This window comes from Botrytis porri (genome assembly GCF_014898465.1).
Source record: "Botrytis porri strain MUCL 3234 chromosome Unknown BPOR_006, whole genome shotgun sequence".
NCBI classification, from domain to species: Eukaryota; Fungi; Ascomycota; class Leotiomycetes; order Helotiales; family Sclerotiniaceae; genus Botrytis; species Botrytis porri.
This window is the reverse complement of record NW_024066080.1, coordinates 939,447-967,297: the sequence shown is the minus strand read 5'-3', so window position 1 is coordinate 967,297 and position 27,851 is coordinate 939,447. Positions and strand designations below refer to the sequence as shown.

At 39.7% G+C, this 27,851-nt stretch overlaps 7 protein-coding genes across 7 annotated transcripts; 4 read left to right on the top strand and 3 right to left on the bottom strand.

The window, feature by feature from the left end:
• Positions 1 to 453: 453 nt before the first annotated feature.
• Positions 454 to 687, top strand: EAF01_004819 (uncharacterized protein; the record flags this gene model as incomplete). The annotated part of the gene is made up of 1 exon (XM_038913073.1): positions 454 to 687. The coding sequence occupies one exon, from the start codon at positions 454 to 456 to the stop codon at positions 685 to 687; it is 234 nt and encodes a 77-aa protein (XP_038771159.1).
• Positions 688 to 5,711: 5,024 nt separating this feature from the next.
• On the top strand, positions 5,712 to 7,213 carry EAF01_004818 (uncharacterized protein; the record flags this gene model as incomplete). The annotated part of the gene is made up of 2 exons (XM_038913072.1): positions 5,712 to 5,918; positions 5,972 to 7,213. The coding sequence occupies 2 exons, from the start codon at positions 5,712 to 5,714 to the stop codon at positions 7,211 to 7,213; spliced, it is 1,449 nt and encodes a 482-aa protein (XP_038771158.1).
• Positions 7,214 to 9,567: 2,354 nt separating this feature from the next.
• On the top strand, positions 9,568 to 10,810 carry EAF01_004817 (uncharacterized protein; the record flags this gene model as incomplete). Its single annotated transcript, XM_038913071.1, has 5 exons — positions 9,568 to 9,704; positions 9,754 to 9,961; positions 10,017 to 10,274; positions 10,347 to 10,456; positions 10,516 to 10,810. The coding sequence occupies 5 exons, from the start codon at positions 9,568 to 9,570 to the stop codon at positions 10,808 to 10,810; spliced, it is 1,008 nt and encodes a 335-aa protein (XP_038771157.1).
• A 1,463-nt stretch (positions 10,811 to 12,273) lies between these two features.
• On the bottom strand, positions 12,274 to 13,782 carry EAF01_004816 (uncharacterized protein; the record flags this gene model as incomplete). The annotated part of the gene is made up of 4 exons (XM_038913070.1): positions 12,274 to 12,280; positions 12,515 to 12,925; positions 12,983 to 13,419; positions 13,639 to 13,782. The coding sequence occupies 4 exons, from the start codon at positions 13,780 to 13,782 to the stop codon at positions 12,274 to 12,276; spliced, it is 999 nt and encodes a 332-aa protein (XP_038771156.1).
• Positions 13,783 to 18,504: 4,722 nt separating this feature from the next.
• EAF01_004815 (uncharacterized protein) lies at positions 18,505 to 24,484 on the bottom strand (the record flags this gene model as incomplete). Its single annotated transcript, XM_038913069.1, has 14 exons — positions 18,505 to 18,714; positions 18,888 to 18,940; positions 19,011 to 19,150; positions 19,202 to 19,518; positions 19,605 to 19,917; positions 19,975 to 20,123; positions 20,177 to 21,064; positions 21,202 to 21,995; positions 22,185 to 22,526; positions 22,610 to 22,997; positions 23,053 to 23,224; positions 23,296 to 23,751; positions 23,853 to 24,226; positions 24,281 to 24,484. 14 exons carry the CDS (start codon positions 24,482 to 24,484, stop codon positions 18,505 to 18,507), a joined length of 4,800 nt encoding a protein of 1,599 aa, XP_038771155.1.
• A 491-nt stretch (positions 24,485 to 24,975) lies between these two features.
• Positions 24,976 to 26,524, top strand: EAF01_004814 (uncharacterized protein; the record flags this gene model as incomplete). Its single annotated transcript, XM_038913068.1, has 3 exons — positions 24,976 to 25,487; positions 25,560 to 26,435; positions 26,485 to 26,524. The coding sequence occupies 3 exons, from the start codon at positions 24,976 to 24,978 to the stop codon at positions 26,522 to 26,524; spliced, it is 1,428 nt and encodes a 475-aa protein (XP_038771154.1).
• A 418-nt stretch (positions 26,525 to 26,942) lies between these two features.
• EAF01_004813 (uncharacterized protein) lies at positions 26,943 to 27,701 on the bottom strand (the record flags this gene model as incomplete). The annotated part of the gene is made up of 7 exons (XM_038913067.1): positions 26,943 to 26,994; positions 27,057 to 27,212; positions 27,270 to 27,312; positions 27,372 to 27,452; positions 27,504 to 27,510; positions 27,581 to 27,601; positions 27,651 to 27,701. 7 exons carry the CDS (start codon positions 27,699 to 27,701, stop codon positions 26,943 to 26,945), a joined length of 411 nt encoding a protein of 136 aa, XP_038771153.1.
• Positions 27,702 to 27,851: the final 150 nt, after the last annotated feature.

Genomic DNA, 27,851 nt, shown 5'->3' with positions numbered 1-27,851 from the left:
CCCTTTTCTTTTTCGCTTCCCTTCCCTTCATCCCCCTTCTTACCCAGAAGCCCTCTAAGAGCAGGAAAAATGAAGAAGAACAAGGAGAAGAAAATAATTCCCCCCAAAATAAGAATAAAAATTCACCCAACACCAACGCCATCCCCGCCAACATATTCGGCTGCATTTTCGCACTCCTCACTCCTCACCCTCGCATCGTCAATCTCCAATGCTAAAGCTAGAAACGAGACAGCTGAATCCGACCGAGACCCGCTGCTAGATGCAAAATTTGTGTGCAGAGCGGAGGGGGCGACGAGCGCGGAGGTGATGAGGATGCTGGTTATCAGGCTGAGGATGGAGAGGATGGAGGAGAGGAATATGGGGAGAGATTTGTGGTGGGGTTAGGGAGGGAGGAGTGGAGGGGGAAGTGAGGGAGTGGGAGTGGGGAAGAAAAATGGGGGTGTACCACGAATCATGTTCTGCATTTGCATGACACTAACTGCGGAGATTTCAATGCTACTTTTGGCCATGTCGTACGCGGCGCCGATGTTGGAGAAGACTATTGCACAACAGCAGCCCATTGCTCCGAAAAATGAATGTGGAAGATTAGGGCTTGGTTGTCAGGAATTAGGTGGGAATGCGAGAGGGGAGAGAAGGAAGGTGGTGACTGACGGCGTAGACGGGGCTTTAGGAGGGGGTGGAATATAAGCATGATGTTTTGATGGGGATTCAAGGAGAACTCATACCATCTATCATGATATATGGGTCCATTGTGATGGTCTGATGACGAATTGAAAATTAGTGAGTGTGATAGGTAACAGATGTTTAGTTGATATGTCAGGCGCGGTGCAATATGCAGTAGGACTAATAAGATGGCACAAATATGTCCCGAGAGCAGAATTAAGTTGGCAAAATGTTGATTCTAGAACAAGGAAAAATTCCATTTGAAAACTACATTTTCGAGCTTCAACAGGAATCATATCATATGATGTAAAACTACATGTTCATCCGTCTTACATCGCTGGAGGGAAGCCCTACGAATACATGCATTCAGGCAGGAGTTGCATTAGATCAATATCCATTTTGATTCCATGAGCATGCAGAGAATAATTGAATTCCAAGTATTAGAATTTCATTGTCAACGTGCATGCATTTTTACATCAACAAGATAAGTTTTTTTTCAGTAAAAGATATCACATAAACTTGAGGGCTGTGATTGATTGATTTCTACGCACTGACTGCCTGATTTTAAAACCTTCAACTTGGCAGGTGTTTGAATTGATCTGATAAATGATTGCGACGGTTAGTATGATAGTGTTTAAAGTCAGCTAGATAGATACCACTGTCATGTAGATGACGGATGTTCCGAGTATATACGTACTGCTGCCTTCGGTCACTCAGTCGATGATGACGTAGTCTGCGCTACACAATCAATGCAGATCAATCAAACTTACTGCTGACGAAAATTGTGATGAATGGGCATGTTTATTACGACATCAGGAATTGCCGTAATTTTGCTTACTTTTCATTCTTGACGAATGTCACTGTCAGGCGAACCGTGTGTGCTAAATCAGGTGAGCATGTTAGCTGGAAATTCAACATTTGGCAGATTCTATAGTTGCCTTGAATGTGGTCAAAAACGGTATATCATGCTCCTTGGCAATGGGAGTGACTAAGACGAGAATAAGTCTGCGTGCTTTCATCTTGATTGAGATAAATATGCTGGAACCTGAACATATCGTTTCCAAAAGGGCGCAATGCTATCGTTGATACTTGCCGCACCTCCTCCCGACTTCGTCATCTTTCAGCATCTCAGTCTGATTTGCATGATGCGCAAGAACTTAGAAGGAAAGTCAACAACGCGTACGAACCGATGCTCCACTTCTACACAGATATTCAACACATCAAACACGAAAGGAAACGCGTACACGTCACTAAAACGAATAGATATCTCTCACGCTTGTAAGAAGTATTTACTGTGCCGCAAACCAACATTGAGTTGGACATTTTGGTTCGATATACGCAATCGCAAGAATCCATTGAACAGTTTAGAGTTCCGTATGAGGACCCTTTAGTGGACGTAAATCGAGGGATAGGATTAATCTGCTACAACACCGCCGCAATAGATGCAACATGTCTACACGACGCTGTTGAAGGTGCTGATGTAAAGAACTTAGGTAGGCGCAGTGACGAGTTCATATGTCAAGCCCCCATTCCCACCTAGGTATACTTAGTCAATATCATAAACACCAAGCTTTTCAATCTCCATCTGATTGACAATCCGTGCCTCGAATCCGAGATCAGTCATACCAAGAATCCAAGACGTGATAAATTCTCTGATGTTTAGGTAGGAAGATTTGAAACGAATTGTAAGATTTGAAAAAAGAGGTCACAGCTAGAGGCTAGCGCTCAGACTTGGGCGGCGTTCTCGTTCAAAACGTTTGAAGTATGGGGAAGGAATATGTGATGATTGGAGTTAGTCAATGCTCTGCATATGTAGGTAATAGCTCAGATGAGTATGTATGTATGGTGTTGCAAATTCGCAATGACATCTTTTTGCAGTTCAAATGTATGGGAATCAATCTCGAGGGAATCGTCTTGGAAACTTGTCAAGCTTAGTAAGGATTCTTGGCGAGACAAGAAGTAGCACGTGCCTAGTACCAGAGAGATGTAATGTAGCAAAGTCGGTGATAGTCAGTCAAAGTCTGATGTTCTATAAACCATTCCTACCTAGGCACCTAGATAGTCATACGGAATTCCTTATTTTGGGATGTGGCTGAGAATGAGGGATACGTAGATACCTCCCGGTAGCCTCCTAGCATCTTAATAAACTCGCATATCAAAAACATACTTTGTCGGTATGGAGTGAAGGGAGGAATATCCCTATGGTGGACGGAACGACCCTTATGGAGTTTAGTACGAACCCAATCGAACCAACGGAGGAGTGCTCTTGTACGATGCAGGAAGTTCAGCAACTACCTAATCTCTTTAACCGTACACCTAGCAATGGAATTAACAAGGCCTCAAGTCAACAAGCCAACTTGTAAGATTACATTAACTTATACCAACTCTAGACATTTAGTAACTTTATAATATTTTTCAAATAGGAGATTATTTTTCTGTTTTTAGAATTTTGAAATTCATATTGAATTGAAAGTTGTATTCGATGATATATAAAATCACTAGATTTCTAAAGTTAATATAATAGTACACTAATTGAATACCGACTACAGAGTAGTAGCCTCAACAAATACCTTTTCTAGGTGTACGATTAGTGCCTGTGTAAGTAACCCTATGAGATCCATCTTTATTGATACTATCAGACTGTCTGAATGCTCTCCATGTAAAAGTTAAAATGTCCGATATCACCGTCGCCACTGTTTGCTTACGAATATAGTGGTGATAATGACGAGTATCTATCTACCACGAATTATGCTCCCCATCACTTTCCTTGGGTCTATTCCATTGGCCTACTGGGTACATTTGCAGGCAGAATGGTCACATTTGTGCTTAATTAGCCTTTTCGGTTTTCCATTAGGGAAGTTTGCGTGTTGGTTCATCCATTGAGTTCACGGCACAGGCACTTTGCAGAGTACTTATACCCTCGAAGAAAATGAAAGAGAGACTACGTGCACATACATATATTGTACATATTTTCTAATTCTTCATCCCTCCCCCTTTTCACATTCTTTATTACTTAGGTAACCTTTTGAGGCTTCATCCGATAAACGGGTGTTTTTTACTTTTCACATGAACAAGCTACCTAGGTAGATGCAAGATCACAAAACGGCTCTGGCGTAAGAGAAACTATTCGCGTCTCTTCTCGGTCATGTTCAAACAATTTCTGTTCATGCTTTGTATCATGGATTTATGATCCTCACTTTCTTACTTGGAATTCGGCAAAGGAATGTGTGATGAACCCTGCTGGTGTTTCAAGCAAATGCGCTTTTGTCTTTAGTTCGCAAAATATCCCATCCTCAATGCTTCATGCTATGTTTTCGGGTCTGAGGGTCGAAGACTCGAACGAAAAGAAAGGCATGAGGAGCCATACAAATTCATTTATCGCAATAATCTGAAAATAGCATGTTTCCTCTTTTTTCCCCTTCCTTTCCTACGAGATCCCTGGAAAATATGTTGGAACTTGTGCAAGTAACGAATAATGGATTAGTATGGTACCCTTCCGCGAGTACAGTATCTAATATGTACACCTAGATTCGTCAATGTCAAAATGTCAAGCAAGTATGGTAGATCAGGACAGTGTGAGTAAGAATCTTAATTCGTTGAAATATTGGATTGTCTGTACCTCGCCTCTTCCTCTGGAAGGGACCTGAAAGCTATTTAGGAAGAAAGTCTGGGGCGCAGGATTTCAAGTGAAGAGGATTTTGCTTGACATGATTAGTTATTGAATGATATTTCATGAATTCTTACCTCTTTTTTATAGATCAGATGTTTCAGTGTTTAACTGTTCAAAATGCCTTCTCCTTTATATCTTTATCATGTCCTTATTATCAAGTTAATATCAACTAACACATTCATACTTATTAGAGCCACCTACTAGTATCCTTTTTATATTTTATTTCCAATCGAACAACTCTTGACTTCAGATTTCTAGTCTTCCATACAAAGTCTCCGTACCCACCTGAGCTTCGTAGTTGTACATGGTAGGCCGTGTCGTATTGCGGATCCTTGACCTTGAATCATCCCAGATAACAACCCTAGCATTTATACTAGCATCTATACTAATTAGCATCTATACACTCGGTGCTTTGTACTTACTGTATGTCAACCAACAAACTTGCCAAGATATAGAAAAGAGGATCGAACCTTGGGATTGGAATCACTCTCTGCATTGGATTTGGCCTTTTTGTATGAGAAATATCACTTCAAAGGCTCAAAGCTCTTTGGATGGTCTTTTAGCATTTTCCTATACAGTACCTTTTTTGGGAGAATTCCACTTGTACATCTCTTCTCAATCGTTTCAATCATCGTCCTTGATATTAGTAAACCAATTCGACTACTATCATTTTATATTGGATTACTTTCTATTCTTCCTGCCAACATCATCTCCATATTTATATCTTTCCTCTTACTTTAGAATCTCTCAGCCTTTCTCGGCATTTTAGGTTCCAGCCGCTGCGGTTCCTAAAAAGTCACCACGCCACCATTTGATACAGGACAAGAACAGATTTCACGGCTTGCCAGCCTTACAGTAGAAAAACGAGTGAAGATCTTAGAAATACTAAGAAAGATACTCCACAAATTTGTATAGATTACGATTCTCTTGCCTGCACCTCGTACTCTCAGCCACAATTAAGAGTTTCGTCATCTGTCGCAGGCTCTCTTTGCTGTACAAGAGCTTTACTCTTACTAGTACTACTCAGTCCGAGATTTGAGAACTTATACAAAACATCGCATCACATCACATTCGTTCCGAATTTTGGTTTCTAAAAGTACAACTTCTCATATCAACCTCACTACCAACAACCCATTTATTAAATAGTTTGAATTTATTGGTCATTATTTTTTACATTGGATTTTCTTGGCTCTATTTTCGGATTTTCTAAAAAAACAAATTTTTGGGTCTTCGGGGTCTTCGAAGCTGAATTAATTAGCGTCTACTGTCCGCGTCATCTGGACCAACCCGAACAATATATACCAATTTCATATCCCATATAGGATTTCAGAGAAGGGTGTTTTATTTTTATTTTTATCACTATATTTTATCTCCAATCATGAGGACGACAACATTCATTACCGCTGCCGTGGGAATATTGTCAACATGTACAGAAGCAATACAATTACAGAAGCGAACCGATGGACCAGCACGAGTAGTTGGACTGGATGTGGTACGAAAACAAGTGGAAAATCCTTTAGCAAGAGATAAATTAAGGAAATTAAGGAGGAGGTCGAATACTGTTACCGCTACTTTAGATAATGAGGTTCGTAAATCTCATCTGGACTTTGAGCGAAGCTATATACTAACATCGTTCAGGAAACTTTATATTTCGCCAATGGAACATTAGGTACACCAGCACAGAGTTTACGGTTACACATCGACACAGGGAGCAGTGATTTATGGGTTAATACTGCTAGCTCAACTTTATGTAGTAAAAAGACAAACCCATGTCAGCTGGCTGGAACATATACCGCCAACTCATCGTCAACATACGCATATGTAGCCAGCGATTTTAATATTTCTTACGTTGATGGATCCGGAGCATCGGGAGATTATGTCACTGATACATTTACGATCGGATCAACGACGTTGAACAAATTACAATTTGGTATTGGATACACCAGTTCTTCGTCTGAAGGTATTCTAGGAATCGGTTATGAGATTAACGAGGTTCAGGTGGGGAGAGCGGGAAAAAAGGCTTATAATAACTTACCAGCACAAATGGTTGCTGATGGTTTGATCAATTCAAATGCTTACTCCTTATGGCTTAACGATTTGGATGCCAGCACTGGAAGTATTTTATTCGGTGGTGTCGATACTGCTCAATATCACGGGCAACTGGAAACTCTCCCGGTCGAAAAAGAATCCGGATACTACGCCGAATTTCTCATCACCTTAACCGAAATCATGTTAGGCGATACCGTCATCGCCAAAGACCAAGCTCTCGCCGTCCTCCTCGATTCCGGCAGTTCCCTCACCTATCTCCCCGACGCCATGGCCGAAGCCATCTACGAACGAGTTGGCGCGCAATACGATGCTAGCAAAGGCGCCGCCTACGTCCCCTGTTCCCTCGCTTCCAACACCAGCGCTCTAAATTTTACCTTCACGTCCCCTACCATCCAAGTTACCATGGACGAACTGGTCATCCCCGTCACCAGCGCCACAGGTGAACAATTACAATTCACCGACGGCACCGCAGCCTGTCTCTTCGGTATCGCTCCCGCTGGCGACAGCACTTCGGTTTTGGGAGATACCTTTATCCGCTCCGCATACATCGTCTACGATCTCGACAATAATGAAATTTCTCTCGCTCAAACAAATTTCAACGCAACCAGCACAAGCGTGGTTGAAATCACCACGGGCACCACGGCAGTTCCAGATGCAAGATTGGTTGCAAACGCAGCAACAGCTAGTTCGGGTTCGACTGGTGGCAAGATCAGCGGATCGGTCACTTTGAGCTCGGGTTCAAAGTCGAAAAATGCAGGTGCCATGCAGACGCCGCCGCCGTTGGCATATGGTATGGCTGCATTGGGCGCCGGATTGTATTATGCCATGTAAACAGCTCTTTATTTGACATCGTGGGATGTCATGAGATGAGAAGAGATGAAATGACGAAATTTATCCGGAAAAACATTTATTACTTTTTATTATATTATTTGCAGCGGAATGCATTGCGTGAGATGGGATGGCATGGTATGGCATTGCATTCTCGAGTTTTATACACACAAGAGTTGCATTAAAAGGCGTTTCTCTTTTTCAATCTCTCTTTTCATATATATTTTTTTTATATATTTCTATGAGATGAGAGTATTTATTCTTCTTTTGATGATAAGGAATTTCTATTTTTCTCTATAACTTTTTTGAGATATGGATGGATGATTGGGTTGCATGGGTTGCTTGCTTGCATAGCATCGGAGTCCTTTTATTCATGAATGATTTGGATGGGATGGGAGCTTCTGGAAGGGTTGGAGAATGTAAAGTGAATGTGAGAGGAGATGAGATATATAGGAAGGGATGCGATGAGATGAGATATTCTCTGATAGAAAGAGAAAAGATATACACACATATATATATATATAACTTATACACAAGAATAGAGAGATAATAAGAATCAGTACAAGACAAAGATTGATTCAAAGACTACATCCATCCGTCTATTCATCTATCTTCAACATACCATTACCAGAATGTGAACATACAAACGAATCCTGAAAATATCAAGATGCGATGATATTGAATACCTACCTACCTACGGACGGACTAGGATGAAGTCTTCGCGGGTATGCATGATATATCCTAGTACATTGTACAAGCCTCCAAATGTGAAATACTACCTAGAAAGGGGATAGGTAAGAATGGTTGTATATTCGTTAGATACTTAGATACTTGGATTTCCTCAGAATCAAAGAAAGATTGTCTGTCTACCGCATCTATCTAATCCAGCATCTCTAGCTCATCATCTCCATCTTCATCAATAGATAAGTATATCTAGTACTACAGTATAACGTAGTATTCCTAAAACACACAGCCCAGATACAGAAACATAAACCTACAGATATGAAGTAATTTCGAACTTCAAAGGAGATATCTCTCTCAATCTATCTCCCTTCCTCTATATCCCAATATCAATATCAACATCAATACTACCTGCGATTTGGAAAAGAGGAAATGAGAGATAATTGAATATCTATCTATATATTTATCCCATGGGTACCTATACACAATCATGCTCTCTATCACTATGATTTAATATTTCATTTTCTCCCCTCCTGACTTATCTATTCATCTTACTTGCCCTTCGCTTCATCAAGATCAGCCATCTGTTTCTTGTATGAACAACTCAATTGATGTCCCATTCCCTATTTTTTCTAATTATAAAATAAATGATATGAATACCTACTCCATCACGAGTACATAGTTATCAAATCAGATATTATTGTTTCAAATCACAAATCGAGTCAATATGTCGATGAATTATTTAAACATAAATAAGCCATTCAGCCCCAGCGTACCTAAACACAAATTGACCTCATGATTTTTCCATCCTGCTGGATGGACCAATGATGCAATCCACTCCGCCACTCCGCCACTCCACTCCACTCCACCCCCACTAAAACCAATAAAAATAAAAATTCATATCAACCCCCCCACCAAATCCCTCACACTATTTCCTACCCCTCCATTTATCTTCCATTTATTCCTTTCCACCCTCTCCTCCATCCCCATCCCTATCCCATCCATCCCAATCCAAAAAAAGTCCGAAAAATACAAGCTGATTTAGGGAATTGAGCCCAACGCGGGGGTCGAACCCGCAACCTTGTGATTGACTTTGTACATCTTCCAATGATAAGAGTCACACGCTCTACCGATTGAGCTAGCCGGGCTGACTCGATCGCCAAGTTACTGTTAACTGAGACCCTTTGGTTCTACTATAAACATCATCAATCGTGAATCCTTTTTCCAAATTATCTACATCGCAATTTGGTATTTCGAATCTTTCGCAATTCAGTACGCAATTCAGTACTTGAGTACTTGAAAGTTGTTTTTATCGAACATCGAGATATTGTATTTAAGTAAATTCAATAGATCATTTCAAATTCGTTATTTCTGAATACCAATTTGCGTTTTCATTGTTTCTGGCGGATAGAAGCCGGAAATGAAAAAAATCGAACCAAAAACCGAAAACCAAAAATGAAGCTATTCACACAATCCACCTACTGACTTGTTTAGGAAAGCGGTAAAGTAACAACCATGCAAATACTAAATGATCTTCCGTAGTAATCCTTCTCTTCGTCTTCGTTTTGCTCTTGCTCTCTCATTCTTTTTCTTTTCTGTTTTCATTTTATCTTTCTACCTACTCTTTGCATTATTAGCTCGTGGTATACTAGTTGTATTCATAGCTATTCTTCTCGATGTCTTTTGATCCAAAAGCATACCTTCAGGCCCGGCTAGGCAAAAATGAAGAAAATAGAAAGGAATCATTCTACGGGAAAAGCTATACAGAGCCCACTAGAAAAGCATATGCCTTCGCGTTAAAACAATGGAAAAGGTACAAGATATTTACTATTATATAAGACACCCACTGATCTCCAAAATAGTTTCGGAGAAGCACTCGGATCAGATCCTAAGCCTGATCTGGAGACGATTCAGACGTTCTTGATGTGGTATGGGCAGACAGCCAAGGGGTCAATCAACGATAGGATTGCGATATCAACTTTCTACGAAATGCTCAAAAACTTAGGAACTGTATACAAGGCGGTGTATAAATACAAAATTCCACGCGATATCATTGACGATATCAAGTTTGTAAGTTAATGTTGATGTGAAGTCTCAGAGCTGTTGTTTCTCTGACCTTGCATAGTATATCGAAACGGACTTGAAAGACGAACTTCAACTTCAGGATAAGGAACGGGAAAAGGCGATTGCGGATTGGGCTGATATTGAAAACGCTGTGGAATATCTTATACTACGTGATAGCCACGAATATTATAATAATCGATATCGAATACAACTTGAATGCATCTTCTTGTTGATTGCAGACGCTGGGGAGCGGATCGGTGTGATTGTTCGAAGTACAAGTTACAGTGCGAAGAATTTCGGTACGGCTTTGTTATACAGAGTATGTAGAAGGGAATTATCTGAGTAGCTTTGAACTTTATCGACGATATAAAAGCTAATTACCTGGTGCTAGGATCTCAAGTTGTTTCGGCTACCATCCACAGAACCTGATGGCAGGCCACGATTCAAGCTAGAGATCACTTATAATAATAGAAAAGGCGAACGAGGGAATGAGAAGCAATTGTAAGTAATTTTCAATGAGAATTCGCGTTATCTACGAGTTTTGTTCTAACAAAAAGAAGTATTGAGCAGACCTACTTCACAAGAGATATCCCTGGTAGCTGTGTTGTTTGCTGGATTATGGTCTTGTTGTTTTTGGATGATGTATTCGAACATTGTTCATGGCCTTCCGATCTATTTCGAAACATAGACACGAGTGTGGAGATTCCCATAACCCTCAAACGAAGCAAGCTGGATATACCTGTATTTCGATCAACGGAGCGATCCAAGGACATCTCTCCAACTCGTGTGGTTTCAAGTGACACGATAACTGCGGATGGCAGACGAGTAGTCGCTGCAGCAGGGTTTCGACAATGATTTACATTTTATTGTCTTCGTCGAGGGATGACCAACGCTTTGCACGATGGTAAGCTTTACAAAGGCTGATATGTTAGAGTTATTAATGTTGATTGACTATAGAAAAGGCCGACCCTACCCGTATAAAGCAACTCGTTGGACAATCAAATGGAGTTTTTGTCAAGTGGTACCAATCCCGGAAAACAAATATTGATTCGGGTAATCGGGAAATATATATCGACAACAACCCTCTCGCATTGAACGAACCCAACTCTTACATATGCGCTCTCAAAGAGATCCTTCGGCACCTACAACCCTCTCCGAAGAACAAAAACAACTGTTCTGTAATCAGGATATAAAGTTACAAGAATCGCTTGTAACTAGAAATTCTTTATGGAAGAAACGTTATAAATTGCGGATATTGAAGAAGAGTAGCGATGAATTACAGAGAGATATCAACGCGACGGCAAATCATATACCGTAATGGTCTAAAAACGATTAGACTCTCATTTTGAGAAGATGGATACAGTCCTGGCTGAAGGAATTGAACCTGGTTCAGGGCTGGAGAAATCACAAGAGCAGCCAATCATTAGACCTGACCTTGCTTCATTGTTATACCCCAAAGACTTAAGAGTATCATCTACTCTAGCAGCACTCCAAGGGTTGATTACACATGCTACTAATACATGTAGTATCACGAAAAACGAAAAAGCACTGGTATTTAAAAACAACATTTTACCTAGGAAAGCTGTCTCGGAGTCTCCTTGAAAGCGAAGAAGACTTGAAGGTCTAAACTCCGAAGTTGAAGAACGCCAATGTACTGCAAGCGAAGAACACCCGGCGGAGATTTTAGCAATATGGGATGATAGATTGCAAGATTACGTTTCTACATAATATTCTATATTGAAACAGAAAGGTGTAAAGTCGCGCTGGAGTACGCTGTTATGAACGATAAGCTAGGATCGGGGACTATATAGGCTCAGCAATTACTTAGTCACAGTAGAACCCCACCTAGATAGTCACATGATTAGCATCATGTGATTGGATAGACAAGATAGACCGTCTATCCAATGAACGAAGGTCTATATAGTTAGATAGTTTCCTTAGTATATAGAGCTTCGTGCTCAACTTCAATTACTACTTGTTTACCTACCATTACCTACAATCGATCGATTCACTGTGTGACTGTTTTCAACAATAAACCTACGATAATACTACCCAGTCCCGTGACTAGCTAGTATTCGAGATCCTGACCTCTTCCACGTGACTCAGAAGACAAGTATTCGTAACACACGCCTGAGCAATAGGAATTCTGATTCATCTCTTTATCTATTCCATTTCTACGGAATATAATGTATATCGTTAAAATTGTCAAAATATCATCGATAGACCTATATAGTACACAAAATATATCCCAAATAGCAAAAGCTTATCCAAAAGGAGAAAAAAGTTCCAAAAACAAAGCCTTTCCTTTACCGTCTTCACTAACGGCTGTCAAAATTACAACCATGAGCATTCTTCAAATGCTCAACCATTTCGCCTTTGTGATGGAACGGGGAAGTGTGTGGGCAGGGCTGCAGAGGACAGAAAATTTTCGGCCCGAAATGGGTAGTCAAGCGACTCTCAAAATTTCGTAGTCCACTCACGGGAGCTATATAGTACTTGTAGGTAGGAATGAAGCACTGGAGGCTCTTTCGAGGAGATTCTGCGGGCCTGATTACTGACGAGCAGTAGGCGGAATTATGTGAAGAGCCAATTATAGTCGGAATTTTATTCGCTGATGTTGTGGAAGACATGATATTTGCGCTTTCGTTACTACCACATCCAGACCGCCGGATTAGTAGTTGGTGACTATCGCATTCGGCAAACTCTTTTTCGAACAGAAGCATTGTAGGCCGCAATGCTGGAGGATATTGAAGCTCACGCCCTTCGGCAATGTGGTTTTGAGCCAGTGGCTCGGGGTCGTATTCGTCGACATTTGAAATAAGACTTCGAAGAAGGAAAGGCAAGCAAGAATAGAGCGCAACAGCTTCACCATTCCAATGTTCTATGAACTTGGATTGTAGGACATCATGCGACCATGACGGTATGCTGTGAAAATACAAAGTCTCCACCTGAGTCAATCTCAGCACCAAGCTATACAGGCTTATTAGTACATTGCAGCAGAACAATCAAGTAGGTAATGTAACTTACAAAGCTTGGTCCAGATGGGGCCAAATGTGTTTAGAAGTCCTTGGTATCTTCAACTCTTTCTTTAAGATATGCTCATTCCAGAATCGTTGTGTTAGCGAGGAGTCTTGAAAAAGAACACTGTCAGGTGCGGAACTCAGGTCGCACATTTCTATCGTTAGGCAAAGAGGTAGACCCTGACTAGCTCTATCAGTCCATGCAACAAGACAACATAGGGATGTGGTAGATTGAGGCTCTAGGAAATGATCCCAGTTTGGTTCACGCTTGTCGGCGGTTTCGTTGTAGTAATACTCAACTTCTGGATGATATGGATCTCCGTCTTGCTGACTAGTAGCAGAGACTGCGAGAGAGAACAAACTGCGAATACGAAAGTCGATAGGTTCGAGGTTATCTTCCGGACTTAGAATCCAGCAAGTGAGAGGGTGCCGATATTTCGCTGCCTATAAATAATCAGTGATTTGATATTTTCTAATGTTCTTGGACTTCACCTTTTGCATTTTGGCAAATTTAACAGCTGCGGTAGTCTCATTTATGAGAAAAGTTCGCCGGATTCGACACCGTATTATAGTGCCCATAAAGGCATCTGTTGCAACTGTATGAACACCTTGCAGCAGTAGACACCAATCACGATATGTGACCTCGAAAAAAGCCCTACATACGACAGCATCAAGTTCTTCGACTATCATTGTTGCCCAGTGCGTATTTTTCTCATCCCGATCTTCGTATTGGTGGATATAAAAGGTGAAGCAGTTGAACCATGCAAGATCCCGGATGTCTTCTTGAGGGGGGTTTGAAACTTCCATCATACCAAAATCCGTTGTGCATAGAAGACAAGTAAAGAAATTGAGTGTAGCACTCTAAGTAGAAAGATTTATTCTCAGCTTTATATAGAATTCCGGACTAGATATTGATCCCTGGAACTTGCATTCCCTTGAGGCACTCAGGGGTTAAGAGTTCTAGTGACCGGAAGACTGAAGTGGGTTCTTTAGGTGCATCTGAAACACCGCCTCATCCATCGCAGCATGATTGGAATCGAGTAGCGTAAGCAACCCAAGTTCTGATCAAGAGAAGCGGCAAGGCAGTTTTTACTAGCTTCTTCACCGGATCTGACAACTAAGGATACGTGTACAGTATTTGTATACAGAGTACTATGAAATCACATATAGATAGATATGAGGGCAAGCAAGCTATGGTTGGTAATTTACAAAGGGTCTTCAATCATCATGTGCCATCGAGAGCAGATCTTACACGCCCACGTAAAACCTCTCGAATTGCAGAGTAATTGTAGCCATTTTCCCACTAGTCTGTCGAATGAATCACTCCGACATCCGAAGATATATATGTATACCTGTGCCGAAGCTTTTCCATACGCTGATGTAACGATGAAGGGTATGTGAGTGGTAAGTGCCCGAAGGAAGTCGATTGACCATATTGAGAAGGCATTCTCTCGTCGATAATCGACCGGAACTTTTGCAAGCAACTGTCTGTAGACGCCGCTACAGGATCCCCAGTCCAATATTCAAGGAAAGTGGCTTGTAGTGTAAGCTGAGACCCTGCCATGAGTTATTCGAAACACGGCCATTCCCAGGCTGACAACCTGAGTGACAACCTTCGCGAACACGTCGTGAGGTAAATTGGGGGTTTGAAGCAACAGATGAACTCACAAAGCTCTATCTTGTCTAAGACCTTGATGTACGTAAGTCCAGGGTAAACTCAGGCTGTTTTTACAGACAAAAAAGTTCCAGAATCCTGCAATATCGGGATCCCTTGAGATTTCAGCAGGTGTGAAGGGTTCTGCTAAGTAGCACATCTTCATATGCATATATGTTGGGCAAGGTCCTTGGAGGCCGTCGATTAAAGCAACGAGGCAGCATGAAGATGAGGGAGCTTGGGCAGCTAGAAAGGCTCCCCAGTTGATTTTGTCCATCGCAGAAGAGTTATTGTAGTGGCGACGGTAGTGCAGATGATAGAAATCCGGGTATGGCTGCCCCCGTACCTCATATGCTGGTAGGAAAAGTTTAGAGACAGTATGATACAGGCTGGAATCGTTGGAAAACCCCATAATCCAGGAACAGACTGGATGTAGATCTTTTACTTCCTTCCTAATAGTCAGCAGTTGGGCAATATATTGAAAGTAATAATTATACCTCCAGAATGAATATATTTTTCATTAATATAATAATAAGTTTTTAAAAAAGCCTTTATTATTAATTCTTAATATATTGATTTCTAATACTTTTTCTAAATTTCTAATAATTTTTAATTTATTTTTTATTTTTAATAACTTTATAAAAAATAAAATAAAATAAGCTTTAATTATAAAAAAGAACTTTATTTATTTATTTACTTTAAAAAACCTTAATATTATATTATTTTTAAAGTATTATATTAAATATTAATATATAATTGATTTTAAATATTTATTAGTGGAATACTTATATATATTTATATAATAAATTAGAAATAATATATTAATATTAGTGTATTAGAATATCTAGATATATATAAATAGCTTTTATATAATATAATAAGAACTTCATCTTTCTTTTATACTATATATATTAAAGAATATATTTTAATATATATATAAATTAGAAATATATATTAGTATTTATATAAATTTCGATTTTAATGAAAACTAATTTACTAACTAATTAAATATTATTTGATTTAAAAATTTAATATTTTCTATAAATAAATTAAAATTATTTTATATATTTATAAATATTTTTAGAATTTATAATTTAAAGTATATTAAATAATATATTTTTAAAATAAATATTATATTATAAAATAAACTTTTTTTTTCTCTAAAAATAAATATATAATAATCTTTTATTATATTCTTGAATATAATATAATTTCATATTATCTTTTAGAATATTAAATTAATATTAATCTTATTTATATTATTCTTTTAATAAAAACTTTTTATAAAGTTTAAATAATAAATATATATTTCTAAAATATTTTATAAATATATTATAATTATTAATTTAAAAGCTTCTTTTATTTCTTTATTATTAAATAATAGAATAAAATCATATATAATTATTTTATTTTTAAATATAAAATTATTATAGTTAATTTTGAACTTTTAATTAAATCTTTTAATATTAAAGTATTTATTAATAATTCTAATTTCAATTTGAATATTGAATTTAAAAAAAGATTATTTAATATTATAAAAATTATATTATTTATTATATTATTTATTATATTATTTATTATATTATTTATTATATTATTTATTATATTATTTATTATATTATTTATTATATTATTTATTATATTATTTATTATATTATTTATGAATTGATTCTTTATATTAAGTTAATAAAATTTAAGATTGAATTATCATAATTATATAAATGAAATTATATAAAATGAATAAGAAAAAATTAAAGAAAGTTTAATATTTATAAAGAATTAATATATTAGTATTTATAAAGTTTAAAAGGAAGAAAGAGTATTGAATTATAAAAGTAATATAGTAACAAGTGATATTGATTTCTATTTACACACTCCTAAATACTAAATATACTTTTTCATTAGGCAGAAATCTATTTTTAGGGTTTTAATTAAATCGATCAAATCGGCCTCGATATAAACCGATAATAATTATACTTAATTATTAAAGGCTCTTAGAAACCAAGTATAATATATCTACTAGTAGTTATTAGTTTATTATTAATATAAAGATTCATTCTATCTTCGCTAGACTTTAAACCGAAACGTTTATCTATTCTTATACAACTTTATTAATTAAGAACAACAAACTACGATTTATTAATACCTAATATAAAAAGTTATAGAACAATTATATATATATTATTAGAGTTTAATATAATGAACTATATAGATAGATAAGAATTGATATAAAGACTATAAATTGAAAAGACTTTCTGTTAGTTTTTTAATATTAATAAATAGTATTTTGAATCATAATATCTTATTGTTACGATGGGTAGCAGAATGCCATGTGACCAATGTCACGTGGTGGAGTTCTCAGGAGCCAGGACTCCAAGAAACTTCAAATCAATATCAGAGAATGAAGATCTATATAAGGAATGGGATTTCATTATAATGTAGAGCTTTGTGCTCAAGAACAATCATTAGTTTTATTACTATAATTACGAGAATTGCAACAATTACAACCTTATTGAATTCCTACTTGAAGTCTAATCTAAACTATCTCGAGAGATCTCTAGACACTTCCACATAACCCTAGAGGCAGCTCCCGTAACACTTATATACACTCAATAGTAATCTCAAAATATAAAATAAAAAAGTAATATTTTCCTTACAACTCTTAGAAAAGCAGCAATCTCAAAACGTAAAACAGGAAAGCAATACTTTCCTCATACACTCTTCGATTGAGCTAGCCGGGCGGGCTATGCTTGATGATTTGATGTTATTACAGGTGAAGTTTGGATATATTTTATTTTTTTATTTTTTGGGAGATTGGTGTTACGACGGCATCCAACATACCGCGTCACATGACATAAATTACACGTGATGGAGCGTCAAGGAGCTTCAGCGCTCCTGGAGCGCGTTGCGATCCTTAACGATCCAACATATCGAAGAGGTCCTAGGGACTAGGATAGAGAATGAAGGTTTATATAAGGGAATAGGTTTCATTACAATATAGAGCTTCGTGCTCAAGAACAATCATTAATTTCATTACTATAATTACAAGAATTACAACCAGTTATAACCTTATTGAATTCCTACTTGAAGTTTAGACTAAACCATCTCGAGAGAACTCTAGACACTTCCACGTGATCCTAGAGGCAGCTCCCGTAACAATTGGGAGATTGGGAGATTGGGAGATTGGGAGATTGGGAGATTGGGAAATGGGGAAATGGAGAAATGGGAGGATTATGGATATTGAGGAGGGAGCAATGAGCTGTGGTAAAGAAATAATTGTGGAAAATTCAAGTATGAGATACATAGATAGAGTAGATAAAGGTAAGTTGAATATCAACAAGGAAATGCAGAATCAACCGCATCATTGAACCATCCAGTAAACGTCAGCCCAGCCAGCTCAATCGGTAGAGCAGAGCGTGTGACTTTTATTTCTTAACAAAAGATTAACACGGGGATGGGAGATGAGTCTCACATTTTGTTCGTGGCTATTGTGTCTATAGTCTTTAGACAATATTAATGTGAGTTGGGCGGAATTTATGAAGTGTCTTCGCTTCAGAGGAAGGAAGAAGCAATTGACTATGGAATGGATATATGTGATTGTGAGTAGATGGGTTATTTCCTGAAGTATCGAAATGAGAAGTTAAGGAAAGGATTACTGGAGATGTATGATAAAAATCCACGCTGGAGCGAATTAATTATCCTATTGGATTTTAAATCAAGTGAGACCCAATATGAATACACAACCTCTCCCTAAATGCGAACTACAGATTTCGCATTATCTTAATTTCTACTCGGGTATCTACATTCATAAATAAAAATCCTTTCCCAGCGCCTTTCCTTCTCCTCTCTAGATTTCTTTCCCCAACATCTTAAAATCACGCCCCCAAATCGTAATAAATACACATCCCCGTTCTAAAGTTATAAACAAAAGCATTCCTCGTATTATCTTTATTCTGGAATGCTAGACCACTCATTAAATCATGAATTTCACCTATATAGCGACGTTCGGCTGTGGGAACTGAATGGGTAAGTTTGCGCCAGGACTCCGGATCCGAAAGCTTGGTGTCGCGGATTAGATCCATCACCTAGAGAAGTGGGTGTTAGTTCAAAAGTCAGGATAAGATGTGAATCACGAGATAAACGGGTGGAAGAGGAGGGGTATAGAGCTGTGTGGACTAGCCATGAGATGCGATAAGGTAATGAAGAAGGAAGTAAAGTAGTGCTTAGATTAGGGATGAATATGTATTAGACGGCTTACGTGATCTGTTGTTTCAACGGCGGCGATAGGGCCATCTAAGAATGAATGAACGACTTGTTGGAGATGTTAGTATGAGTATTATAAAAGATAGATGTAACAAAAGGCTCGAAGAATGTTACTCACGAGTCGCAGCTCTTCCTTGAGCTTGCTCTACAATATTTCTTCTATTTGACTTCTTGCTCTTCGTACCGGCGAACAAAACTCGCACATCCTGTTCATGATCACTTGGCCCTGTATCTGGCTGACTATGTTGACGAGATAGCCTAATAGATGTATTAATATCCTTACGTCAGAACAGATTCAGATATACGTACTTTGCTCTGTTGTAAGTACCTTCTCTTTGGTCCCTTTCACGCATTTCGCCACGAAGCCATGAAACTAATTGCGTAGAAGGTATATCGGCATCCGGAACGTCCTTCCTACCAGTAGTCTTACATCTTACCACGGAATCTTGCTTGATGATGATTATCCAAGAATAACTATCGTCTCGGTATTTGGATAGGAGATCTTCGGGGGATCTTGAGTCTCGTGCTAGCTCGGCACTTATGTCATGCGACCATAAGTTCGAAACCAATTCAACTCCAGTTGACCTTAGTATTGCTGCATCATGGCTTGCGACAAGTACATCACACTAGCAAATACATTAGCTGTTTCTCGTTTGATGACGGATTTATGGTGTTATTTTAACTCGAAAATAATGAAGATTGCAATGCTTACTCTCTTTGTGCTCCAAATACCTTGCATTTCCTCATCGGGCTTCTTTAAGAATCCCTTCGAATTTGCTTTAGGAAGTCGAGCCATCTTCTCCCATGCTAGATTGAAACCTACAGCGTGGTGTTCCTCGTTGATGTTCTTGTGATGTCGATTTTCTCGGATCAAAGAATCATATCGACCTCCCGCTGCAAATACATCCCGAACTTTTCTGTCATACAAACAAGAAAAAAGTATTCCGCCTTTGTAGAACTTTTCTTTTAGACTTCCTAAAGGATTGATATATATCTTTCTCTGGACCTCAAACCGTTTTGTGTATCTGTACCCGCGAGTTAGCGATGCTTGGTGGAGCAATCAGAGGAACCCAAATACATACGCAATTACATCACGTAGATGTGCGATAGAAGAGGAAGCCTTTTCGAACATTTCGGTACCTTCGAAAATTACCTTTAGTTTTTGAAAGGCTTTAGTAGGAGTGTCTCGAAAATCAAAACGTTGAAGATCCTCAACGCTTGTGGCGGAAACCTGAAACATGGGTCAGCAAGTGATTGCCCTTGAGGGATTCAAACTGATCATACCCCAACTAATGGTGATCTAAGTTCAGATCTTATCTTCTGCCATGTCCATTGCTGTACATTGAGCTTACTTAATGTATCAGCAGCAGCTTGTCGTATACTAGGTTCGATGCAACAGAAGTCAAAGATTAGTCCGAGTAAATCCGCATGATTTATGTGAAAGCACATTTGCGACGAAGGTAAAGACGGGAAGCTAGCAACGATCTCATCTAAGACTTTAATAACCTCAGCTTCCTTTAGTGCTAGATCTAAGCTGTCAGAAGTTACAACATCAAAATCTACTTCGCTAAATGTCTGTGGACATGCACCGTCGTGCTTATCACGAAAAACGGTACCAAAAGCAAAAGATCTTTCCACAGGAGGCTGGTGTTTCGAGATGGCGCGAGCATTTGGAACAGTGAGATCATAAGGTAGTTGTAGAAGAGTACCACTTTTGTCTAACAATTGAACAGCATTGACACCATAATGATCCGAAGATGGGAACAGAATACTTCGAGGAGTTTCTACAGCTCCATGGTTACGAAAAATGGAGATCAACTTTTGCTTGACAAGCCCTTGTAGCAATAAGTCGTTACCACTGGGAGTCGGAACTCCCATGTCCCAAGCATAATCCTTTGCTTGTTTTGTTGGTCTAGAAAAGAGAGCACTCATCATCTTTTGATGATATGGTGATTTTGAATCAGACAGACCAGCCAAAGTTTGGCGGATTGTTTCGCTTTCCATCTGAACTGGCAATTTCCTGCTTTGAAGAAGTTCGGAACTTGAGGGTCGTTCTTTTGGATTATGGTTAAGGAGGGACAAGATAATATCTGTCTGAATAGCCTTTCCGATCTTGTCAAAATTCGTAGGAAACACTGGATCCTTCTTTCTTAAACCATCAATCACTTGAGCCTAAGCAGGGAGTTAGTATGGAACTGGCAAATTGTATGAGATATTAATCTTTTGCTTCTTTTTGGACACAGAAGAAAAAGCTAGAAAGCCATATCATAAATATCAAAAGCAAGGAAATCTATGAGCAATGAACTTACTCTCTCCATCCCGACAAGCGGTGTATAGCACATCTCAAAGAAAATTACTCCAAGAGAATACATATCGACCTTGCCAGTGTACGGTCCTCCAGAAACTGCTGATCGAATTTCGGGTGCAATATAGGAGAAAGTACCAATACTTCGCGTCAGATCCCCACTATTCTGCATTCCAGATGTTGAAATCTTATCGATTGCCGAGTATTGGCCCCTGGTAGCTAGACCTAGATCGCCTATCTTGACATTTGAAGCACCATCGATGAAAACATTCTCTGGTTTGAGATCGCGATGAACAAAATTCAAGCTATGAATGTGGGCAAGACCTTCAAGGATTTGACGAAAAACACGCCATGTTTCCTCGTTATCTTTATATAGTCCTCGCCGAATAAGATCGCGGAGCGTTCGCTTCTCACAATATTCCATAGATATGTATAGAATCGTTTTGAATGGGCGTGGAGGCCTCGGACTAGATCTACTTTCCCTATGTGCTAAAGCAAGTCGCCCATGCCCTCGATTTCGAACATGTCCATTGGGTTCTGCGGAGTATTCGTCGTCTTCATCATCATCATCGGATTCATCATCGCTATCCGTTGCCTCATCGTAACCGAATTCAATTTGGTATCCGCTAGTCGACATGAAGTCAAGCCCCCCTGTACTCGTCGCGAATTCGACATGGGGTTCCGATCCTCCAGGTGAGATATTACTGATAGATTCTTCTGTGGCAGCGTCCGTTGTCGTATTTTCATCGTCTGTTTCGGAAAGATCTGGAACCTCTTCCGTCCATGTACTAAAGTAACCTAAGAAAGCGTGAGCATGTTTGTAATTAACAGAGCATCGTACCGAGTCAATGAAATACTATGATTGGAACATGTTTCTCCTAGCTCACTCCCTGGTAATTTGGAGAATCGAAATTGATATTGATTTGACTTCCAACTTTGGATAAAACGTTTGTTTGTAGTAGATAATACGAAAAAATAAGTACTCACGAACAACGGAAGGATGATTGAGTTGAGAGAGTAGGCGAGCCTCTTTTAGTACATCATCTAGCTGGGCAGACGACTTTTGGGTAATCTTTTTGATGGCATATATTTGTCCATCCAGTTTCTGCCTTGCTTTCACGACCTCCCCAAAACCTCCTTTACCTAAGCGACCCTCTTCGACAAAATCATGAGCATATCTTGAAAAAGGTCCAGTAAGACTCATGGAATCATGTCGAGGTCTACGTGGTGTGATGGGTGCTAACGATGATGTTGATCCTATCCTCGACAATATAGCAGACGTATCTTCGTCCATTATGGTGGCATCAGTAACAAGAAATTTACACGAACCTATTCAAATTTAGTCAGGTTTGTTTACAGAAAATGCGGCAATTCCACAAAAATCTAAACCAACCAGGAGGAGCAGCACTTACTGAGCGCGAAAGTTCGCGGCCGTTTCTTCGGATCAGGGTTGAATAGCTTGAGCATAAAGTCGTGCAGTGCGTCGGATAAGTCCAATGAGTCTAGCATGGCCTTTGGAGATGAATATTTTCGAGTAACATTTAACCCAAAAGCCATCTGGAGAAAAACGATACCAAGCTCCCATATATCAGTTTTCGCAGTTCGTAGGCCGTCCCCCAAATTAGCAATTTCTGGGGGAAACCAGTACGCAGATTTTGCCATGACAGAGCTATCAATCTTTCTTTTTGTAATCTTGCCACTTAGAGCATGTAACTTTCTTTGATATCCAGCATCAGCGAGTTTTGGCCTGACCACTCCATCTGATTCCCGGAAAAGGAGTACATTTCCACTATGTATATCCTAGAACGAGGAGCGTTAGTACTCGAAGAACACGGAATGTGATCGATGTGTCTACCTCGTGAATAATCCCGTTTTCTTCGTGGAGGAATCTTAAAGCATCCAGTAGCTCTATAGTCCATGAACGAACTTTGTTTACATTCATGTTCTCAACGATATCCAGAAATTCCTCCAAGGATCCTTTTTCAGCATACTCGCTCAAGGTACTGACAGTCCAGGAAGAATCATTCCTGTGCGTTCCAAAATCAATCAACTTCAACTACACAAAGAGCTCAATGACAAAATAATGGTGAAAACTCACTCTTCTTTTTCCACCTTAAAATCCAGAAGATTAAGGATATTGTCGTGTCTAATGCTCCTGAGCTTTTCTAATTCATTTTCCATCGCTTGCAATTGTCCCTTGACACTACGATCACCCAAGTTCGTGTCAAGCAACGTCTGCTTCAATACCAATAGAGGGGCCTGAGAGCTAACTGCGGGTCTTACGGTGTAGCAACGAGATACAGGACCTTGACGAATAAATGATTTACCAGTAACCGCTTGAAAGTATATTGGATTACCCTCAGCATCTAGAACTGAGACTTGGCGATCTAGAACCTCATGATCATGAGCCATCTTTCCAATTCCAGAATTCGAGACGGTGATTGAAGGCGGAGGTTGATTTTTCCGCTTTGTTTCTTTTGCCTTGGCACGTTGTCTTTTTAACTCATCTTGCACCAAGGATCCAAGCATTCTCTCTTCTTCTTGGGACTCCAACCTATCATAAATTTAGCACTTTCAAGAAGTAATGATACTCTGAGAAACCGAGAGCGATCAGCTGATCCCAAAGGGAGAAGAAAGAAAAGGAGATATACTAACATTCTTTTCTTCTCTTCTTCTAGACGCTGATCTTTAAGCATCTGAGCAGCCGCCGCTTCGTGAGCAGCACGCTCTTCTTGTAAGGTGGGTAATTCCCGTCCCGCAGCTTTCGCTTCAGCAGCTTGCTCTAAAACTTCCTGGCAAGCAGTAACAATTTCCATAATCATGGCTTGTTCCTCCTTGATCAGTTCTTTGGGTAATGTCTCAATGATTTTCTGAAGCTTGAATTTCGTAGACTCCCGAAGACCGTCAGTGTTCTTCAGAGTCAACAATGGCGCCGACCTGGGATAGGTTAGTGTCAGGGTGACTCCTAGCGTCACCGAGAAATCCTCATCTGAAGTTCTGATACGTATCTCAAATGACGGTTCCGATTTCTTAAAAAAAATTAGATTTACGTTATGGATCATCTGTGAGCAAGATTTACAAACCTTCCATGCTGATTGATGCGTTTCAATACGCCGAAAGTCATCGCCGTATATTGAGGCGAGAGCAATTAACTCGTCATCTTGGGTTTCTTGATATGGGGATTTTGGTGAGTCATTTGCGACATCGTTGTTTTTCATTGAAGGAAACGTATTTAAGGGCTTTTTCTGCTGTGCTTTCTTTCCCCATGGGTTATTTGCTGGAGGCATGATGGAAATGGGGTTGTGGCGCTTATTTGATATGGTATTGATTTATATATTTCAATATCTGAATTCGTCGTTGAGATTCAAAAAGCAACAAATGCGTGCGGCCGAGGCCACAGCTATGCAGACATTATGTATTTTCTCGAGTTTAATTATGTTAAAAAATTTATATGTCGTCCAAGTCACACTTCCCTTTCCGGCCGTCAAATAAAATGATAAACGCATGAGGCGAGGCAGGCAAGGCTGAATGACTAGCCTATCAGATATGACTAACAGCCTTGTCGTCATATAATGGCGCTATTCTCTTTGTAGCATAAGCTCCGTGGTCCGATCTTTGTGTCGCACAAGGCTCAAAATTTCTGGTGAGTCAATTCCTTATCTGTTGAGAGTCCTTTTAGTATTGAAATAAAGTGCTAGTTAGGCCAATTGGTCTCTTTCGAACCAATTGAGTTATTGTCGCCCTCGCAAGATAGTTTGTAGATCGCCATCTTTACGCAATGGCTCTCAACGCATGTACGAAGCTCCCAGTAGCTCGATTGATCAGACCAACAGCTTCCTATCACCCCGCAATTAGTAGCATCCGATACTACTCTGCACCCCCCGAGAGCACGATACCGGCCGCAAAGCTAAAATACATTCCCTCAAGTGGCACATACCCGAAAGGATTTTTAGTTTCTGGAACTTATGTAGGAGTTAAACCCACGAATAAATCTACGCCAGATCTTGCTTTCCTTGCCTCGGAGACACCATGTGCGGCTGCAGCTGTGTTCACAAAGAACAAGTTTCAAGCGGCTCCAGTTACTGTGAGCAGGAAGATGTTACAAAGAAGGAATAATACTGGAATCCATTCAGTCATTATTAATTCAGGATGTGCAAATGCTGTGACCGGAAAGGGTGGAATGGAAGATGCTGAGAAGATGGGTGCTGAAGCTGATAGATGTTTTGATACACCAAGTGATGGTAAAGGTGGGAGTTCAATAGTCATGAGCACTGGTGTAATTGGTCAAAGGTTCGAAAATCTTCTTCTACCTCGTTTTCAATCGTGACTCCAATTGAACCTTGACTAAACCTTTCATATCAGACTGCCGATCCAGAAAATATTACTCAAAATACCTACCGCATTTGATGGTCTAGGAAGCTCTCACGAGCATTGGTTGGCGACTGCAACCGCGATCTGTACCACCGACACATTTCCAAAGCTCTTATCCCGAACATTCTCCTTACCCTCTTCCCCAGAAGTGGAATACAGGATAGCTGGTATGACAAAAGGTGCCGGAATGATTCACCCAAATATGGCTACTTTGTTGGGAATGATCGCAACGGATGCACCCATCGCACCTGCATTACTACCATCCCTACTTACAAAAGCCGTTAACAAGTCTTTCAATAGTATCTCTATTGATGGTGATACTTCTACGAATGACACCGTTGCTGTCTTAGCAAACGGAGCAGCTGGAGGAAAAGAGGTCACTTCTGAATCTTCCGAAGACCATGCTGCATTCCAGAAAGTTTTGACCGAGTTCGCTACTGATCTTGCCAAGCTTGTCGTTCGCGATGGTGAAGGTGCCACTAAGTTTGTCACTATCCGTGTAACAGAGTCCCCATCAGAGATTGGAGCACGCAAAATTGCTAGCACGATCGCAAGATCTCCCTTAGTAAAGACTGCATTGTATGGTAAAGATGCAAACTGGGGCCGCATTCTATGTGCTACTGGCTATTCCCAAATCTCGGAACCAGGCGAGCCCATAAATGAGGTTCCAGAAATCATCCCTGAGAAGACCAGTGTCTCATTCATTCCCTCGGATGGCTCACCAGAACTTAAGCTTCTGGTGAACGGAGAGCCAGAGTCAGTGGACGAGGCTCGCGCTGCTGAGATCTTGGAACATGAAGATCTTGAAATCTTGATAAAACTTGGTGGTGGAAAGGAGGAAGCAGTGTACTGGACTTGTGATTTCAGGTAGGAACCCAACGCCCACACTGACAAGACAATTACTAACTTCGTATAGTCATGAATACGTCACAATCAATGGAGACTACAGGACATGAATAATGAAAACAACAAGGCCAACAATAGGAGAACTCGTATCTTATAATTTCTGCAGAGGAACATGTTTTGATCGTACATGGAAGAAAGGCGAAGGAGGGTGCATTACAGTAAAAGCGCACCCCAAGGATAGCATAGCGAGATTATAGAAATACCCAAGCTTGCAGAACAAAAACCTCCAAAAAGAATTCAAAATAAACCTTACCTGGTGCATAAGTAAAACAGTTGTGCATGTCTTCTCGTGCCGCTCCAATCGATCCTCGAGATAACCATCCTGCCATATTCAGGCTGGTTAGAATTATCACCTCAATTCCTCAATTCTCACTAAAAACTTCCGCAAACAATTTGAGAAAGGGAGGGGCATATGCAATGCTAATCTCATTCTCTTCGCGTATGTACATCACAGACCATATTTCCATCTCACGCTCTTTCAACAGTCTGAGGGGTCCAGGCAGTAATCTTTGGTTTGACACTAAGAGGAAACATCAGCTCAAACACACATACTTGACCAACAATTTGTACACAAGCACTCACGTAGAATAAGTCTTGAAAGCAGCACGGCTCATGGTGTAAGTTGGTCTATGATCCGGTAACTGCCAAGGTTGTTTTTGCTTCAAGAGAAGATCTTCGGTCGGTGGCTTGTCTACCATGTATGAAATCCATGCGTGCCATCCGGGCTCGATTTGACATCTAGGGATAGTATGTTAGAACAAGATAAGTCGGCGAGAGGCGCTGGATGTTCCTTACGGGCTGAATTCGTCGTCCTTGTAGTCTACCCATCTTGTGCGTACTGTATATTGGTGTAAGCATATTCGGACTCGTAGATGGCATATTATGGCAAGTTCGTACGTGGTAATTCATCCTCCAGGTTCTCAAAATACTTGTTGCCATATCGATCCGTTGCGATGAAGGTTCCGGCCTTGGTATCACCTGTCTCCAATGAGCTTCATTCTCTCAGCGATCTTTTCGAGCATTAAATACCTTGGTACTATATTTCAAAATCCATCCATCAGCATCGGTGTTCGCCTTGTGGTGGGCTCGTTATAAGGTGTACTTACATGCATTTGATGAAGAGCATCCTATATTTTAATCAGCAATTTGGTAGGCGCATCTTGAGGGCCTTCATACCTTGATCCCTACTCTGCGCAGATTGCGCAAAGTCCGTAGAATTGTAGACATCTTGTTGAAGTTGCAATGGGTTTGCTTGATTGTTAGCAATCAGTGAAAGTTGAGGTTCATGAAGTCGTCGCTCATTCGGCACGCCGCTTTTGCGCTAGCGATATCAAAACGCCATCGCTATCCTATCGGCTTCTCCAAATTTCAAATCTT